General features: G+C 38.7%; 1 protein-coding gene across 3 annotated transcripts in view; it reads left to right on the top strand.

The window, feature by feature from the left end:
* dnmt3bb.1 (DNA (cytosine-5-)-methyltransferase 3 beta, duplicate b.1) overlaps window positions 1-12,929 on the top strand; it is a 50,101-nt gene extending 37,172 nt beyond the window's left edge. For 2 of the 3 annotated variants that reach the window (XM_042408575.1, XM_042408579.1), the window contains exons 9-22: window positions 1,400-1,541; window positions 1,713-1,835; window positions 2,324-2,368; window positions 2,513-2,592; window positions 4,483-4,595; window positions 4,715-4,898; window positions 5,777-5,861; window positions 5,969-6,114; window positions 10,280-10,370; window positions 10,573-10,721; window positions 11,336-11,421; window positions 11,544-11,628; window positions 11,956-12,074; window positions 12,755-12,929. In XM_042408575.1, coding sequence (XP_042264509.1) covers window positions 1,400-1,541; window positions 1,713-1,835; window positions 2,324-2,368; window positions 2,513-2,592; window positions 4,483-4,595; window positions 4,715-4,898; window positions 5,777-5,861; window positions 5,969-6,114; window positions 10,280-10,370; window positions 10,573-10,721; window positions 11,336-11,421; window positions 11,544-11,628; window positions 11,956-12,074; window positions 12,755-12,896 — 1,590 coding nt within the window. In that variant the 3' untranslated portion in view covers window positions 12,897-12,929. The remainder of the gene's footprint in view (window positions 1-1,399; window positions 1,542-1,712; window positions 1,836-2,323; window positions 2,369-2,512; window positions 2,593-4,482; window positions 4,596-4,714; window positions 4,899-5,776; window positions 5,862-5,968; window positions 6,115-10,279; window positions 10,371-10,572; window positions 10,722-11,335; window positions 11,422-11,543; window positions 11,629-11,955; window positions 12,075-12,754) is intronic. The other variant, XM_042408578.1, reaches the window with a different exon arrangement.
* Window positions 12,930-17,226: the final 4,297 nt, after the last annotated feature.

The raw sequence follows: 17,226 nt of genomic DNA on the forward strand, positions 1-17,226 counted from the left end.
GCTCGCTTGTGTGTGTGTGTGTGTGTTTATTTTCTTGTATGAGTGCGTCTGCTGTGTGTGTCTGCTTAAAGACGTGTCTATCTGACAGATGCGTCTTTCTGTTAGTTATGTGTGTTTGAGTGTAGACTGTGCATGTCGGCCTGCAGGCCTCTTCATGTCGCTCTCTCTCTCTCTCTGTCTGTCTGTGGCTACTGTGTTTCGTCTGCCTCGTTCATCCTCGTCTACATCCTGTCATCCCTCCATTCGCTGCCTCGGACCTCGTCTGTCACTCAGACGTTGTTTTAAGATAACACCCCCCCCTTTCTGTCTGCTGTCTGCCTGTCAATCTCTCGTGTCTGCACTCAGAAGATTAGAAAACAGGGAATATGCAGGAATTCTTACAAAATATTTATTTCAATTTAATTGACAAAAGTCTTTGCTGGAGGCAGTAATGTTTGTATGTGATTGCTGGCTATCAGGAGGCGTTATTGATCTATAAATGTGATTGTTTTGAGGGCAGATTGAGCTGCAGGAATTTCTTTTTTTTTGTGGTGTTTCAGTCATCAGACCTGCAGCAAACTGTCACTACTGCTCATCTACTCATAATAGACAAGTGTTTAGTTTAAGGAAAAACTAACCGAAATGAATGAATCATTTTTAACTGGTTAATCAATTAATCTGTTTTCTGCTGCTTGTCCAGGATCAGGTCACATTGATTAATTCATTATATCATAAGGAATTATTGTTATATACTGCTGGGAAATACTGAAAAAAATGTGATATAATGATAAATAATATTATAAATAATATCAGCTCTACTGGTTTTACATTGTACTTCCATACTTTTAGGTGTTAATTTGCATTCTACATGATATTAAAAAGTCTTAAAATGTCTTAAATTTAAGTTGATGAACTGTGCAGGAACCCTGGAAACAGAGGATGATGAGTGAGGAAGAGGAGGGAAGCAACAGGTCCTTCAAAACTCTGAAGAATTTGTTTTTTTCCTCCTGCTGCTGAACTGTAACCACTGCTCAGATTTTTAACAAAACTTGTCAGGATGATGCATCAGTCTCTGGTGTTCTAGCATTTCAAAACTTACACTGATTGTCTTAACGAGGGCGCTTTAATTAAAGGTCCTTAACTCCACCTGTTAACTTCAGCTGAGGCCTGATTAATGTTTTTGCTCTTTAAGACATGACACTGATCAGTCTAATTAGGATGAAAATGGTTCAACTCCAGTTTTGTTTTAATGAAACTTTGATGAATCATGTCAGTTCAGTCTTCTACTTTTTTAAAAATCTTCATTTAAATATCTTCTTTTTGCCTTTTATTATCCTAATAACTGGATTTATATATTTGTTTATTACTATTGGAATTAACTTTGTCACATCTTTTTATTCTCTCTGTCTCTCTCGTACAGATGGCGAGTATCCGGGCGGAGAAGACGTTTCCTCCCTGCGAGTCGGACAATCCGGACGACCAGGTCAAACCCATGCTGGACTGGGCCAACGGCGGCTTCCAGCCCAAAGGCGAAGACGGACTCAAACCTCCACACAACGCCGGTGAGCAAGGCAGCAAGAACCAGACTGTAGAATATGTACAGTTATTCACAAACAGGCTGCACGTTTTCTGCCTCTAAATTTTCTAATCTGCATAATGTTGATTTTAACATTCGTCATGATAGTAAACCTGATATTGTGTGTGTGTGTGTGCGTGTGCGTGTGTGTGTGCAGAGAGTAACCCTCTGGACCTTCAGGTCCTCGATGTTTCCCTGCCGGAGTATTTCCCCAGCGCGAAGCGGCCCAAAGTCGGTGTCTGTAAGAACAAGGCCGCCCCCGAGGAGTCCTACAGCAGAGGTAGAGGTCAAAGGTCAAACTCGCTGAACATTGCCCAAAATGCAGGATATATATTTATTTGACATCTGTCTGTTATTGGTACTATTTGTGCAGGTCTTATTTCATTTTAAATACACTAATGCACATCATATATTTCCTTCACTGACATTCTTTTTTTACTTTTTGTGATAATATTTGATGTTCTCATTTTGAGTTGTTGCCATGTTTTCACTCCTGGGAATAAAAAAAATCTTCTTGATTAAAGACAGTTGAAAATTGGGATGTTAGCAGGTGTTAGTGTCCCTGATTTTAATCTGTTAAAGATTATAAAAAGATAAGTTTGGTATTTGTTTGTGCGGTTTAGATTAGTTTCATTAGATAAGTTTTGTTTGCATTGGTTGAGCGGTTGAAAGTTGGAGAAACACACTGGAAAAGATGAAACATATTGTGCAGAGAAACGTGAATCTCCTGTAAACGTTGTGTTAACGTCGTCTTTCTGTTTCTCTCAGAACAAATGGTGAATGAAGTTCTGAAGAATAAAAGAAGTATAGAAGGTAAAAGTTCCACGTTGTGTGTTTGTGAATGACCGAGGCGAATTAATCATTAACCGCATCAATTCATTTTCAGTTTTTTGGCTGCTCATTGATCGTTTGTGTGTGTGTGTGTGTGTGTGTGTGTGTGTGTGTGTGTCTTGGCAGAGTTCTGTCTCTCTTGTGGAAAGATGAGAGCAGCAACCTTCCACCCGCTGTTTGAAGGAGGCCTGTGCCAAACATGCAAGGTAGAAACAAAAAAAAAAACTGTTTTAAGGTTATTTCCCAAAAAGCAGCAGCTCGTCTCGCTTGTATCAGAATCATGAAGGAACGCTAATAAACAGAAGATGGATAAGAATCATTATATTCTTTACATAAAGGAACACAATGGGCCTCATGCAAGAACATTTAAGATCTCATCTACCACATTATTAAGTACTCAAAGAACAAGAAGTTGTGATATGAAGCACAAGAAGCTATTGAAGCCGTAAACGGAGCCACGTTTCCGCACATGTGCAGTGGCGGGTCGCTATCTTATCGCTAGTTTTTACTCTTTGGAGCCGTTTCTAAACAAACAAATGTAACCAAACTCTTTATAATGAAGGAACATGTCACACAGTGCAGCCGTGTGACTCACTGATGTGTTTTTAATAGTTTTTTGGACAATAATGGAGGAATGAGATATATCAGGCTTTGGATACACACAGTTCACTGTTGGTTTGGATCCAAACAATAAGAAAAATATAGAAGATAGTAGATGAGCAATACATATTCACATACAAGGAAATGAAGTATTAATAATAATAATAAATAGTGTCTTGTAAACCCGTGTCTGCTGTAGGTGTATAAACATATTAATTAGCTCACAAACCTGCACAATAAAAGTACAATCATTGAATATATGATGCGCTAAAAGCCGATATTTGATCAAAGTCATCAAACCTGTCATGAATAGATATATAGTTTGAGGCTTCTGGGAATAAAGAGAGAAGGAGATGAAGTGTTACGTCACTGCAGTGTGATGTTTTACAGGAGCGCCTGTAGGCGGCGCTTTTTCCCTTTTCTGCTCAGACATGTTTGAGGTCATTCAGGTGGTCTTTGTCTGCAGCACACATGTTGTTGACATGTCATAGCAGTAAAAGTGCTGCTTCAGCTCCAGAGCACTGAAAAATAAACAGAACAGAGAGAGCTGTGATGTTATTAGTGACACATTAATGCTTTTTACTATAACAAAATAAAAGTCAAAATGTCTAAAAGGTTTATTTAAATTCAGATATTTCCACCCTGCAGTTGCATTTAGACATCTAGAGTAAAAATCTAAGGCAAGTTTAATGATCCCGGAGTTTATACAGGTTGTAAATTTTTTGCTTCAACATATTAAAATCAACAGAAAACACTGTAAATGTTCATATAATATATAATAACAGTTATATATAATTACAGCCTGCCTCTAATGAGCAACATGTCAGGGCTGCTAATAAGAATAGTTTAGATTACGGAGGATATTTTTATGATTCTCATCACTACTTGTAGTTATTTACAAGCTGACGAGGACCTCCAAACCTTCCTCCAAACAATCTTGAAGATTTTTCCAGTAATGAGCTACCAGACTCTTCACGTTTTAGAAGTTGTGATGAACTGGAAAAAAAAAACGCAGAGTCACTGTGCGGCGGTGCAGCGGTCAGTTAAAGAGGGGAGGGGGGAGCAACAAAAACTGATATGTCACAGATTATTAGTTTACCGCATATGAGCACGACTGGAGGCCCGAAGCAGGCGGACTAACAGGAGACTCAGTGAGCAGAAAAAGGTGGGATGACTGACCTTTGTACTTGTTTCTGTCAGCGGAGAAAAGAAGAAGAAGGAGAAGATTATCAGGAGAAGTTTTAGTCATGAACTGTCTTCAGTAATGCCCTTCACTTTACCAGAACAAACTGTTACAGCTGTTATTTCCACCAGAGATGCCAGGAATTCATGTAGAAAGACAACATTTAGAGACGTTTTCTGATATTTGTCCAATTAAATGTGTGTTTTAGGATGTTTCATGTGACTAATTAGGATATATTTGACTGATATGATGCTTTTTAATCAAGTCAAACATGTGAAATCATGTCAATAAGTTGTTTTGTGTGTGTGTTTAGGACGTGTACTTGGAGATGTCCTACATGTACGATGACGACGGTTATCAGTCCTACTGCACCGTTTGCTGCGGAGGTCGAGAGGTTCTGCTCTGCGGCAACGTCAACTGCTGCAGGTCCGACACACACACACACACACACACACACACACACACACACACGTAAAGAAACATACGATGCATTCTCTCCACTCGTGTGTGTGTGTCCGTTCATTCACCACCTCCTCCTCCTCCAGGTGTTTCTGCGTGGACTGTCTGGACATCCTGGTCGATCCCGGGGCGTCTAACAACGCTCGGTATCTGGACCCGTGGCGATGCTACATGTGTCAGCCGCTGCTGCAGTACGGCGTCCTCAAACGACGACACGACTGGAGCCTCAAGCTGCAGGAGTTCTTCGCCAACGACAACGGACAGGAGTTTGTGAGTCACTTTGTACAGGATGGGGGGCGAACTGGGACAGAATCAGTAACATTTTCTGTCTTTAAAATCTTTTTGGTAACATATCTATATTTATATTTGTATCTGTAAGTATCTATTTTACACTATATATCAGTGTTTCCAAACCTGGGGGTCAGGACACTCCTAATCTGATTGGTTGCCAGATTATTGACATAAATTATAGAAAATAAGAAAAGATAAAAGGTACAAAAACATCAAAAAAAACATGTCTGACTCTTTCTAATCTTTGCATTTTTACCCCTTCAGGCCTATAAAACAACTCATAGACTAATAATCAACTACTGTCTATGATTTCCAGTTAGACATGAGAAGAAACTCACATGTTTCTATATGTTTATTCTCTCTTTTATGTTTTTTCTTCTTTGAGCCAGAAATAAAGTAAAATGCAAGTAAAGTCAAGTAAATGGAAAAAGTAGTTTCAGTTGTAAATTTATCATGACAACAAGCAGAGTCAGATCCCATCAACAGCTCACAGGAAGTAAAAACAACAATCTAAAGCACTAAAGTGCAACAACCTTTGTGAAGATTTCAAAGTGTTTTATCTGTCAAAAGGATGTTTGAAAGAGTGAATCAGAAAGTTGATTCACAGTGCAGAACGTTCTGGTGTTTCTGTGTTTGATTACATCATACTGTGACATCCCAGTTTAAAAATAATCTGCTGTGTAGTTCCCAGTAATGACGATAAATAAATACTTGTTGTACTGCCGTTATCTAAAAGTTGACGTCTGAGATTACGTCTGTTTCCCTTCAGAAAGAGCAGATTTAAGACTTAATTTAGCACCTTTTTACCGCTAAACCATCTCTCATTTCCCAGCAACTTCTTTTTGTTTATCTTCCAGGAGAAACCAAAGATTTACCCAGCAGTCCCTGCAGAGCAGAGACGACCAATCAGAGTCCTCTCCCTGTTTGACGGCATTGCCACCGGTGAGGAACGGTGTGACGGTGAAATAATAATATAACGCTTGATGTTTCATTCATCAGCAGGTCATCATACAAACTGTTTGTGTGTGTGTGTGTGTGTGTGTTCCCAGGCTACCTGGTTCTAAGGGATCTGGGTTTTAAGGTGGGCCAGTACGTGGCGTCAGAGGTGTGCGAGGACTCGATCTCAGTGGGCGTCGTCAGACATGAAGGAAGGATCCAGTACGTCCATGATGTCCGAGACATCACCAGGAAAAACGTGAGGAAGAAAATTTATCTAAGTGGTTTAAATGTTTTATTGGTTTTACTTTCACCCAACAAAATAGACCTGAAAACAGAACTGAAGGCCTTTACACACACACACACACAGCGACGCATCAAAATTATTCACACCGGCAGCGATATGAATTTGCGACAGCTCGTTCTGCCGTCAGTCAGCCTGGTGAGGGCAGTTTGTCCAGCGGCTGCGTCTGTGGACTGTCACAGCCCGGCTCTAGACTGTGGCAAAAAAGGGAAGTCACACGGGTATCAATAATCCAAAAGCAAATTTATTTAACACAAAGTACTCAAAACAAACAAAAGATAACAATAGGAAGGGTTAATCTGTAAAATCAGTCATGTAGGGAGTGGTTGAGTGAATGTATGCTGTGTGGGAGGAGAGAAGAGAGGATCTGAACTGGCCGCTTCTGACTTCATATATGGGGCACAGCGGGCCCAGGTGTGTCTCATCCTGCTCATTAGCGTGCTCAGGAACCTGCCCCTGCAAACAAAGCACAGTAGCAACGAGCACAAAGCAGAGGGGCCATCACAGGACAGAGACGCTGAACGCAGGTCAGAGCCGGTGTGGATTGAGCAGATATAACACTCTCCTCTTCTTTTGTCGAGTAAGGAGAAGAAGAAGGACGAGATCATCATCATCATCACTGGAGGATGATGTCAACATCCTCCAGTGATGATGATGATGATCTCCGACCTGCGTTCAGCGTCTCATGTCCACAGAAGCAGCCGCCTGTCAGCTGCAGCTCCACGGGAAGAAATCCACAGTGTTTGTATTTATAAATACACGGTGATGATGCAAATGATACATCAATGTATTGATTCATTGGCTTTACCTACCGGTCTGCCTGCAGTGCTCACAGACAGACTGGGAGCTGATCAATCAATATAGATACAGCGGGATACTCAACACCCCATGTGGGACAGCTGTCTGTGCAGATTACGCTTTGTGATTGGTTGATGATTTTATTCGCTGCATGAAAAGTCAGAAAAATCAACCCGGGTCCGAAAAAAAATCACAAATCGCTTTTTCGCCTCGTTATATTCTCGTTCTGTGTGAAAGTACTCGTGACACAAACAACATTTTGAAAAAATATATTGACGTGATTTATTCCAGGAATTATTTAAACTTGTACAAACACAAAGAAACCAGAGATTGTGTAAAATCGTTTGCCGTCTGTTATTAAATAAATCTGCACTGAATTGTCTCAGACAACATTTGTCCATTCCAAAACAGGATTAAACACATGAGAACTTTCTGTCACTATTAAAGGCTAAATAATGTTTTTTTGTTATTGATTGACATGATTTGAAGAAGGTGTTATTAGAGAATATAAAGTGATCAGTTGGCTCAGGATCCTCTGTGTGTTCAAACTGCACCGTAATAATCTGCAGAAGGGCTGAAATTTCACGATTACTTACAGTGTTTTGCACTTTGAAAAAAGTTGTTATTCATGGTGCTTAAAGGCTTGTGTAGAAGGTGATCAGTTGTTCTAATTAAAAGTGATCACTGATTGAGGTTGAAAAACGTTAGAACCATCCTGAACCAGGTTTAGTTGATGTTAGTCAGGGTTGAGATTTAAAGATACGTAAGGAAGTGTACGGACTCACAAGGGTTATAAGAGTGTGCGTTTGTTTGATTGTCTGAAAATTGCTGTTGAGGGAGTTAAATCAAGCGCACCTTAAATGGTAAATGGACTGTACTTGTATAGCGCCTTTCTAGTCTTCCGACCACTCAAAGCGCTTTTACACTACGAATCAAACACACACCTTCATACGCTGAATGGTACAGCCATCAGGAGCAATTCAGGGTTAAGTATCTTGCCCAAGGACACATGGACATGTGGACTGGAGGAGCCGGGAATCGAACCGCCGATCTTCTGATTAGTGGACGACCCGCTCTACCTCCTGAGCCACAGCCGCTCATAACTCATCAGAGAAACCTTTTGTTTGTTTCTCTCGCTGTTGTTCCCCACTGTGACACTCCATCTGAGGGCGAGATGAGAAGAATGATGCCACTCTCTTATCTGTGTGTTATGGTTTGAGTTAGATCCAGGAGGTGATTAGCCTAGCTTAGCATAATACGTTGAAGCAGAGGTAAACAGCTACCCTGGCTCTGTCCAAAGTTACAACATGTGCCTTTAAACGCCTCTAAAGCTCCATAATTAATGAAATCTACCTAAATTTTTCTTAATGTCAACAAATCTCACGTTTGGAGCCAAACCAACAATGAACTCATTAACTTACAAGTATCATGTGTGTGTATCCAAAGCCTGATATATCATATTTCTCTGTGCTGCAGACCTCTTTTTGTTGTCCAAACACTATTAAAAGCACATCAATGAGCCACACCGCCGCACCGGGTGACATGTTCCTTCACCCTTGAAGAGAGTGATTACTGTAGCAAGGAAATCTTTCCCCCTGAGAGCTACAATCTAATCGCCGTTATTAGTCTTTGGAGCCGTTTCTAAACAAACTGCAGTAACTGATCTCTTCAGGGACGAAGGAACATGTCACCCGGTGCAGCGGTGTGGCTCATTAATGTGTTTTTAATAGTGTTTGGACAATAACGGAGGTCTACAGCACAGAAGAGGCTTTAGATACACACACGATACTTGTAAGTTAATGAGATCATTGTTGGTTTGGCTCCAAACATGAGATTAGTTGACATTAAGAAGAATTTAGCCATATCCTCAAAGGTAGATTTAATTAATTATGGAGCTTTAGAGGCCTTTATAGGCACATGTTTTAACTTTGGACAGAGCCAGGGTAGCTGTTCACTCCTGCTTCAACATGTTATGCTAAGCTAGGCTAATCACCTCCTGGATCTAGCTCAAACCATAACACACAGATAATAAAGTGGCATCATTCTTCTCATATTATGCTAAGCTAGGCTAACAATACCTGTTAGAAGATCCGTTCATTGCTGGTTTGCCTCTGCATATGAGATTTGTTGACAATAAAAAAAAAATATAGAAAATCGCCAGACTAATCCTTGAATGTAGTTTCATTCACTGTGAGCAGAAGAGTCTTTTTCCAACTTGCTTCATGTCATTTTCACTCTTATCAATCTCTACCAGCATTAGACACTGCAGATGAATATTAGCTTTAAAGCTAACGCTGATGCAGTACATTGAATGTTAACATTTATGTTTAAAACTGTACGTTGTCCCAGTAAATAAACATAATCAATCAGTAATAATATCTCTGTAGCCTGACGTGTAGTTAGGTTTTAAGGGAGGCCCACATCAGTACGGTGTGACTTTCTATAAATCCAGCTTTACTCTCAGTAAGACAGTGAATAAGCCTATTTCACAAGAATGATTCCTTTACAAGAAATGATGGATGATGGCACACGCACACACACACACACACACACACACACACACACACACCAGACAGAGGCTGGCAGCTGCACTGATGTGGTTCAGGGCAGAGGACATCCGCTGTAAATCCCCTCAGGAATCCTTTCACTTGTTAGTCACGCTGTGTGTGTGTGTGTGTGTGTGTGTGTGTGTGTGTGTGTGTGTGTGTGTGTGTGTGTGTGTGTGTGTGTGTGTGTGTGTGTGTGTGTGTGTGTGTGTGTGTGTGTGTGTGTGTGTGTGTGTGTGTGTGTGTGTGTGTGTGTGTGTGTGTGTGTTTAGGGGTTCACGCCCCCGCTCTCTATTAGCTGTTATGTAAGAGATTAAGAACACCTCCACCTTCACCTCCTGTTCTCTTTCTCTCTGTTTCCTATTTCTTCTTTCTCCCTTCATCTCTTTCATTCCTCCCTCTGCTCATTGTCTGAGAGTGAAAGGACTTGTTGTGTACGACGAGGGAGGGGTTTGTATGTGAATGGGTGACAAGAGGACAAAGGGAGAGCAGATGTTAGAGTTGAGGTTAAATCAGAGCCCAGCTGCTGGTTAAATGACATTTGAATTTCACTGCTTTATATTGTAACTTCACTCAAGCAGAATTTAGGAAATATTGACCAGCTTTATATCTAATAATTATTACATCACTCCTACATCTGATGTGAGAGCATCTACTCAAGATCAGATAACTCTAAGTACTAAAAGATTTGGTGTTTTTTGTTCATGCTGAATCTATCTTGTGCAGTCTCGTCACTCCCTCAGTCTGACACTAGATGGTGCTGTTTCCTCTCTCAGATTCAGGAGTGGGGTCCGTTTGATCTGGTGATCGGAGGAAGTCCCTGCAACGACCTGTCAATCGTCAACCCAGCGAGGAAGGGCCTGTATGGTAGGTTCACAGCAGAGGAAATAATATCAGAGTGTGTTTATCATTTTTGCTGTGTTTGGTTGTATGATAGATATGACATTACAGCTCCATATTTGAATTATATGTTGGTAAATTACTGTATTTAAAGTTTAAGGATTGAGCAGATGTGGCAGGATGGACTCTCATGATGTTTTTTTGTTATTTTTATTTATTTTTGCTGTAGAAGGCACAGGGAGGTTGTTCTTTGAGTTCTACCGTCTGCTGAGCGAAGCCAAACCCAAAGAAGGAGAGGACCGGCCCTTCTTCTGGATGTTCGAGAACGTGGTCGCCATGGGCGTCAACGACAAGAGAGACATCTCACGATACCTGGAGGTAAATCACACGGACCGTAGAGTACAAACAGCCTTCAACACAAGATCATTAATGTCATTTATGACGTCGACATAAATTTGACATTTTTAATTTGAGGATAAGCTCCTTGAGATGCATTTTATACAATTTAACAAATTAAAATAGTATTAATGATAAAAAGAATTAAACAAACAACAGAAAATAATCCATATAATAACATAAACAAAACAAACAAGTGTTACAAGCATCATCTGCTCAATTCTAACAACAAATAAAATAAATGATCAGCTGCCAAACTAAATAAAATTGTCAATAGTGCTACATATCTACATATAAACGAATAAAAGATGAAGGTAAATACAGTCAAAAACAAGAATAAGTTTGAGGAAAACAAGCAAAAAAGTCTTGAAGTCCTGAAAATCAGAAATAGAAATGCAAGTGTCACATTTTAAATACTATAAAGCCTCCTCTATACAACCATTTACACATTTAAACAGCTGATCAACATAAAATTATATGTTGTATTTGAGTAATTTGACCTCTGACCTGCTGGAAGACCTTTGGTGTCAGGTGAGAAACGAGAGGATCTAAAAAGAAGTTTATGAGTAATAACTGTGTGTCTTTTATTCTCGCAGTGTAACCCCGTGATGATCGACGCCATCGAAGTCTCCGCCGCTCACCGCGCACGATACTTCTGGGGAAACCTGCCGGGCATGAACAGGTAAACAAACACCTCAACTAAACACTAAAACCTGCACTGTAATCTACACAGAATACCAGTTCTTTATATTCTCCAGTGAATGTAAGAAGATAGAAACAGTGTGAAAGAGTAAAAGTGATAAGTATTCTCTGTTTCAGGCCTCTGTGTGCGTCTGGGATGGACAAACTGGAGCTGCAGGACTGTCTGGAGCACGGCAGAGTTGCAAAGGTCAGACGTCTGCAGAATATAGAACAAAGCTGATGACGAAGCTAATCTTCAAATAACGATTCTTATCTTTATGCATTCATCTACTGATTATTTTCTCTATTAAACAATCCCTCGTTTGGTCTGTAAAATGTCAGCAAATTGTCAAAGATAATCAGTTAATTATCATTGAAGTGGATGAAAACCTGAAATGATTATGCATTGATAGACTGTTTGATTAATCGGTTAATTGTTGCATCTCTAGATGAAAACATGTTTGATTTTTTGCTTTATATGGTTTCCTGTTTGTGTCATCTGCACCTGTCTGACAGTGTTTTTGTTGTTCTGTAGTTCGGGAAGGTGCGAACCATCACTACACGCTCCAACTCCATCAAACAGGGGAAGGACCAACACTTCCCCGTCCTGATGAACGGGAAGGAGGACATCCTGTGGTGCACTGAGCTGGAGAGGTGAGCAGCACACACACACACACACACACACACACACACACACACACACACACACACACACACACACACAGTCCTACAGATTTATTGCTGACAAACAGCAGAACGTCATTCACCTTTCAAGATCAAATACATAAATGTGTTTCCTTCCACCTGTGTTTATACATATTGCATGAAGTGACTAAAACGTCAGATCAGATCTGTGTGGAGCGATGATGAGGAGACCGTAACCTTCCTCAAATTAATACATGAAACAAACACAAATGTCATATTTCCATCATGTTTTCCATCGTTTGAGCCTTGACTGCCGCTCGTTTAATGATCTTGTTGTGTCCTCTTCTTCTGTGATGGTTTAATGCCACCGACTGCTGATATACTTTCAAAATAAAGCGTAAAACCTGTCTCTTTACCGTTGCACTTGCTCTCTGCTGCACTTTTAAAATGCTATATTTCAATTTATTTTATACATTCTATGCTGTAACTCATTCTCTTCTTCTGTGAAGGTTTAATGCCACTGACTGTTAATCTCGATGAACCAACTGCTAATATATTTTCAAAATAAAGCTTAAAACCTGTCTCTTTACCCAAGCATTTAAATAACCTTGCACTTGCTCTCTGCTGCAAATTGTTATGCTTTTATGTTCTATTTTCAACGTTTATTGTCATTTTTTCCCCCCCTGCAGGATCTTCGGCTTCCCTGTCCACTACACAGACGTGTCCAACATGGGTCGCGGCGCCAGACAGAAACTCCTGGGCCGGTCCTGGAGCGTCCCCGTCATCAGGCATCTGTTCGCACCGCTCAAAGACTACTACGCCTGTGAATAAACACCCCGTCACCAGCAAACAGATGTCACTTATGAACGAAAACACACCAGCTTTATTTTTTCTATTGTAACACTGGCTCCGGGACACGATCAGCCGCCAGCCAAATTACGGTTCACTTTGTCAGGAGCTGGAAAGTTTCTCCACTCCGTCGACGGGCAAACAGCCAGTTTTTAGTCAAAGTCTAGAAATCAGTGTAGCTGGGAGCTCGTGAAAGTAGCTGTTTAGTTTGTTTACAGCCCTTTCTGGATTCATGTGATGATGCACTGCAGCCTTAAATACATATAACACACACTAACACAGAGATACACAAACGCAGCACGGGTGAGAAGCTCTGCTGTGGTTTATCACTACCCACAGTGCCAGAAAGAGAGAAACGGAGGGAGGGTCAGGTGTCTGATTCATGAAAGTGCAGCCAGTCAGTAGATTATATATCATCCAAGTCATAGGCCAGTAGAGTGGTTCGCCCACTCCTCTGCTTTTTTTTAATTAACATTACAGCTGTACAGTGCTTTAAATTAGTTTTATTTTGAAAATCCCTCGGAGGGGATTTGTTTTTAAGTCGACAACACTTAGTAGTTGTAGAAAATAGACAACAACACAGCAACTTTTTAAGTGGCTCTGTACCAAACCTTTTTTTTAAGGAAGTGTTTTTTAGAGGTCGCTCATCCCTCCATTTTAGCTAATTATTAAAAAATATGTGACAAGCAGGCTGCTGATAGAAGCTGTTCATCTAAACAATAACATTTTTTTTAAAAACTCACTTGAACCAAAGTCATACGATGCACAGTTGAAGTCCTGTTACCACTGCTGTTCCACGAGCCTTTAGTGTTTTTTGTTTTATAAAAAGAAAAAAGCCAAAATATGATACTTTGGTTTTCTGTTCATAGTCTTAAGATAAATAAATCAACTGTACTGGAAAATAAACATAAAGATAAAGCAGTTAGCATTCAACATCCTGTCCCATGAGTCCAATAATCATGTTTAAATATCTTACTACACAGTACTGTTGTAGGTATATATTTAGATTAGAATATGGAGGGAAAACCTGAGTGTTATGTTTGAGGTTTTCAGAGGAGCAATGAAAGAAGCCCTCAGTAGGAAAATACACAGAGAAATGGAAGCTAGTGGACTAGAAGCTAACAGGGAAATGAGGCAGGATTTTACACTCTAGACGAGTTCATATTCATAGTTTGTTGTTGTTGATATGAGCAAAATAGCTTCCTTTAAAAAAAAAAAAACAAAAGAGAGAAAAAACTTTTATTAAAGATTTTATAAAGATGTTTTTGTATGGATAGTGTGAAACTTTTGAGTTATACTGTTATAATAATGTCACAGCGACATCTCCCTGAAAGCTACGTACAAATACTTGAAACAAGCCAATGCAAAAACAAAAAGAGGTTTAGCGAGGTTTTTGTCGACCAGTTCCAGACAGCTGAGAATTAAAAGAGTGATGACTTTTATCCTACTGTAGATGTTTAGATATAAAAAAATAAATAAATAAATAAAACTGTTTTAGTTTACTGTAATGGGTGGAAGCCAGTGTCTCCACATGTGGCTGATCCTGGCCGGAAAGAAGTTTAGTTTTATATCCAGGAACTGTGCGGAAATGTGGTTCCAGAAAGAAGAGAAAAGAAAAAAAAATGGTGGGAAACACTGGTGAACACGCAATATTTTTGTAAACTAGCACTGACTACTTTTTGTTTATTGGAGTTTTTTTTTTTCCTGTTTTTGTTCCATTGCTTTAAGTTTACAGAAGATTTATCAAGAGGACTGCCATGAAAATCACCTCTATGACGCTGGTTGATACTGTACTTTAGTTCTGTGTGGTGAACATGCTTCAGGATACAGTATGTAAAGATCATTTTAAGACCTTAAAGTGGTAAAACAAGACACATTTTATCACCAGAAGAACTGTTTTCCACCAAGTTATTGCAAAAACATTAATAAAAACCAGTAAAGAATTGGATTGTATGATATGTATTGTTTGCAATGACATCATACTGTATGTTAAAGCATCAGCATGTTCACCAGACAGATGTATTTACTGGACAGTTTTATTTTGGTGCAAAGTCTCTTGATGTGACCAATGGACCAAACTCATAACAAACTTTGTTTTTAATAACTGGAAGATCTTTTTAATGCTGTTGGCTGTCACCAAAACAAACTAAAGGGGCATTACCTCAGACAAGGGGGCAACTGTACATCACTCCTCCTATAGGATCTCTGCTCTGTAAATATATATACTGTAGCTTTCTGCTCCCGTATGCCCTATATATAAAGCTTATATTTTATCACTGGAACTTTTTTTTTTTACACAATGTTTTGCGTACTGTATCGATAGAAAGGTTTACAAGTGTTTTAACTCTTTGGTTTGACCAAGAACTACATTGTTTTTTTGTTTTTTTTTTACAGAAAATGCACAAGTCTTTCCTCTGATGTTTAAATGACCAGTTCTTTTAGAAATTAAAGACTCTATGGTCCTCAAAGGGCCCCTTAAAAAGTGCCACCAGGAACCTTTTTTCAGTTTTCAAGTCTGATTTTCAAGTCCTTTTTTTTAAGAAACCAAAAAAAGTAATTGTTTACATGCTTCGTTAATACTGCTGAACTTGTTGAATGTTTTTGCTTGAAAACAGTACGCAAAAAAAAAATCTAGTTTTTCTTTGCTTTTTTTTTTTGTACCTGCTCTTTTAAGACGTTTTTATATTGAGAACACATACAGTTTATATTAACACATTATAAAGCTTGCTTGAAATTTGTAATGTAGCACGATTTAGAGCATATTAATCAATAGTTTTTTGATACTTTGTGTTATGTAGATTTTAACCATTTGAGTCTGTATTTGTAGGCTTATGTATGAATGATGATGTCCGACTTGTTTCACTAGAACCTTTTTGTGTTTTTACTTTTATCAGAATCACATTTGAGGATTTTTTTTTTTTCTTATGACTCTAAAGTGCAAAAGCATTCAAAAAGAACAGATTCTGTGCTATTTTTATACTTCATTTGAATCTTTAGTGGAAAAAAACATTGACGTATTTTTTATGTTTGTGTACTTCTTATAGCAACCTATATATAATTTTTACTCAATAAAATGCAGCTTGGCTGCTAAAAACCACCGTCGAGTGTCCTGTGTTAAATGCTAATCCATCTGTATCCATTTATCTTTTGTTTGAATAAGGAAGGATTATTTTCATTATCTTATATTCAATCAATCAATCAACTCAATATTTTAACTGTTCAGTATATAAAATCATAACAATAATGATACATTAATTCCTACAGTTTATAAACTGATATTTTAAAGTTGCTTATCTCCACAGATGTCAAAAACTCCCAAGTATTTAAAAAAGTGAGAATGTTTGGAATTTTAAATAATAAACTTCAATGATTTATCAATAATTGACATTGACACTGTATGGTTCTATATGGTCTTTGTGAGGAAGTTATGTATCAGAAAATTTGTATTTTTACAGGATTTATTTATTTTTTTCTTCTGCTTTGCTGAATTTGAACACTTTTCTGAACACTATCATGTTCAAAACAGGAAGTAAGTGTATATTTATCTGAAGTGCAAAAAAAGTGTCTCCATATGTTTTACAAATAAACAATATATATATGTATATTTTAAAAGAACAGTAGCAGGAGCGTCCTGGTAGCTGAATGGTTATTGCGCAAAAAATGTTGATAAAAAAAAAACATCGGAGCATAATTATACAACTTGAGTTATACAGATGTATAAGAGTGAAAATAAAGGTGCTTCACTCTCATCAAGCTAATTTATCCTACAGAATCAGACCACAGTAGCTCTCATTCAAATTAAAGTCAATTTTATTTATATAGTGCAAATCACAACAAAAGTCATTTCAGGGCATTTTTCACATAGAACAGGTCTAGACTGTACTCTTTAATTTACAGAGACCCAACAATTCCTCCATGAGCAGCACTTGGCGACAGCGTTAAGGAAAAACTCCCCTCTCACATCTTTCTGACAATGAGATAGGACTGTGTATCAATTTTACATATAAAATGTGCATAATAGAAAATTGTAAAATTGAATTCAATTTTTTAAAACTGTGTTTTCCGTTTGTCCGATCAATGTATAATTAAGATTTTGGAGTCGTTTTTCTATGTTTCTATTTTTGGACTGTTGGCTAGAAAAATGGAAAATAAGAGAGGTTTTATATCTATTGATGTCTTGAGCTGCCTGTGAAGGATACCTGAGAGAGACACTGTGGAGTTCTTTCTGAGAAGCAGGTGTTCAGACTGAAAACTGTCCTGAGTTAAAACAACATCAGGAGCAGCTGCTAATCCATGAAAAGCTTCTAGGTAA

This window comes from Thunnus maccoyii, chromosome 4 (genome assembly GCF_910596095.1).
Source record: "Thunnus maccoyii chromosome 4, fThuMac1.1, whole genome shotgun sequence".
NCBI classification, from domain to species: Eukaryota; Metazoa; Chordata; class Actinopteri; order Scombriformes; family Scombridae; genus Thunnus; species Thunnus maccoyii.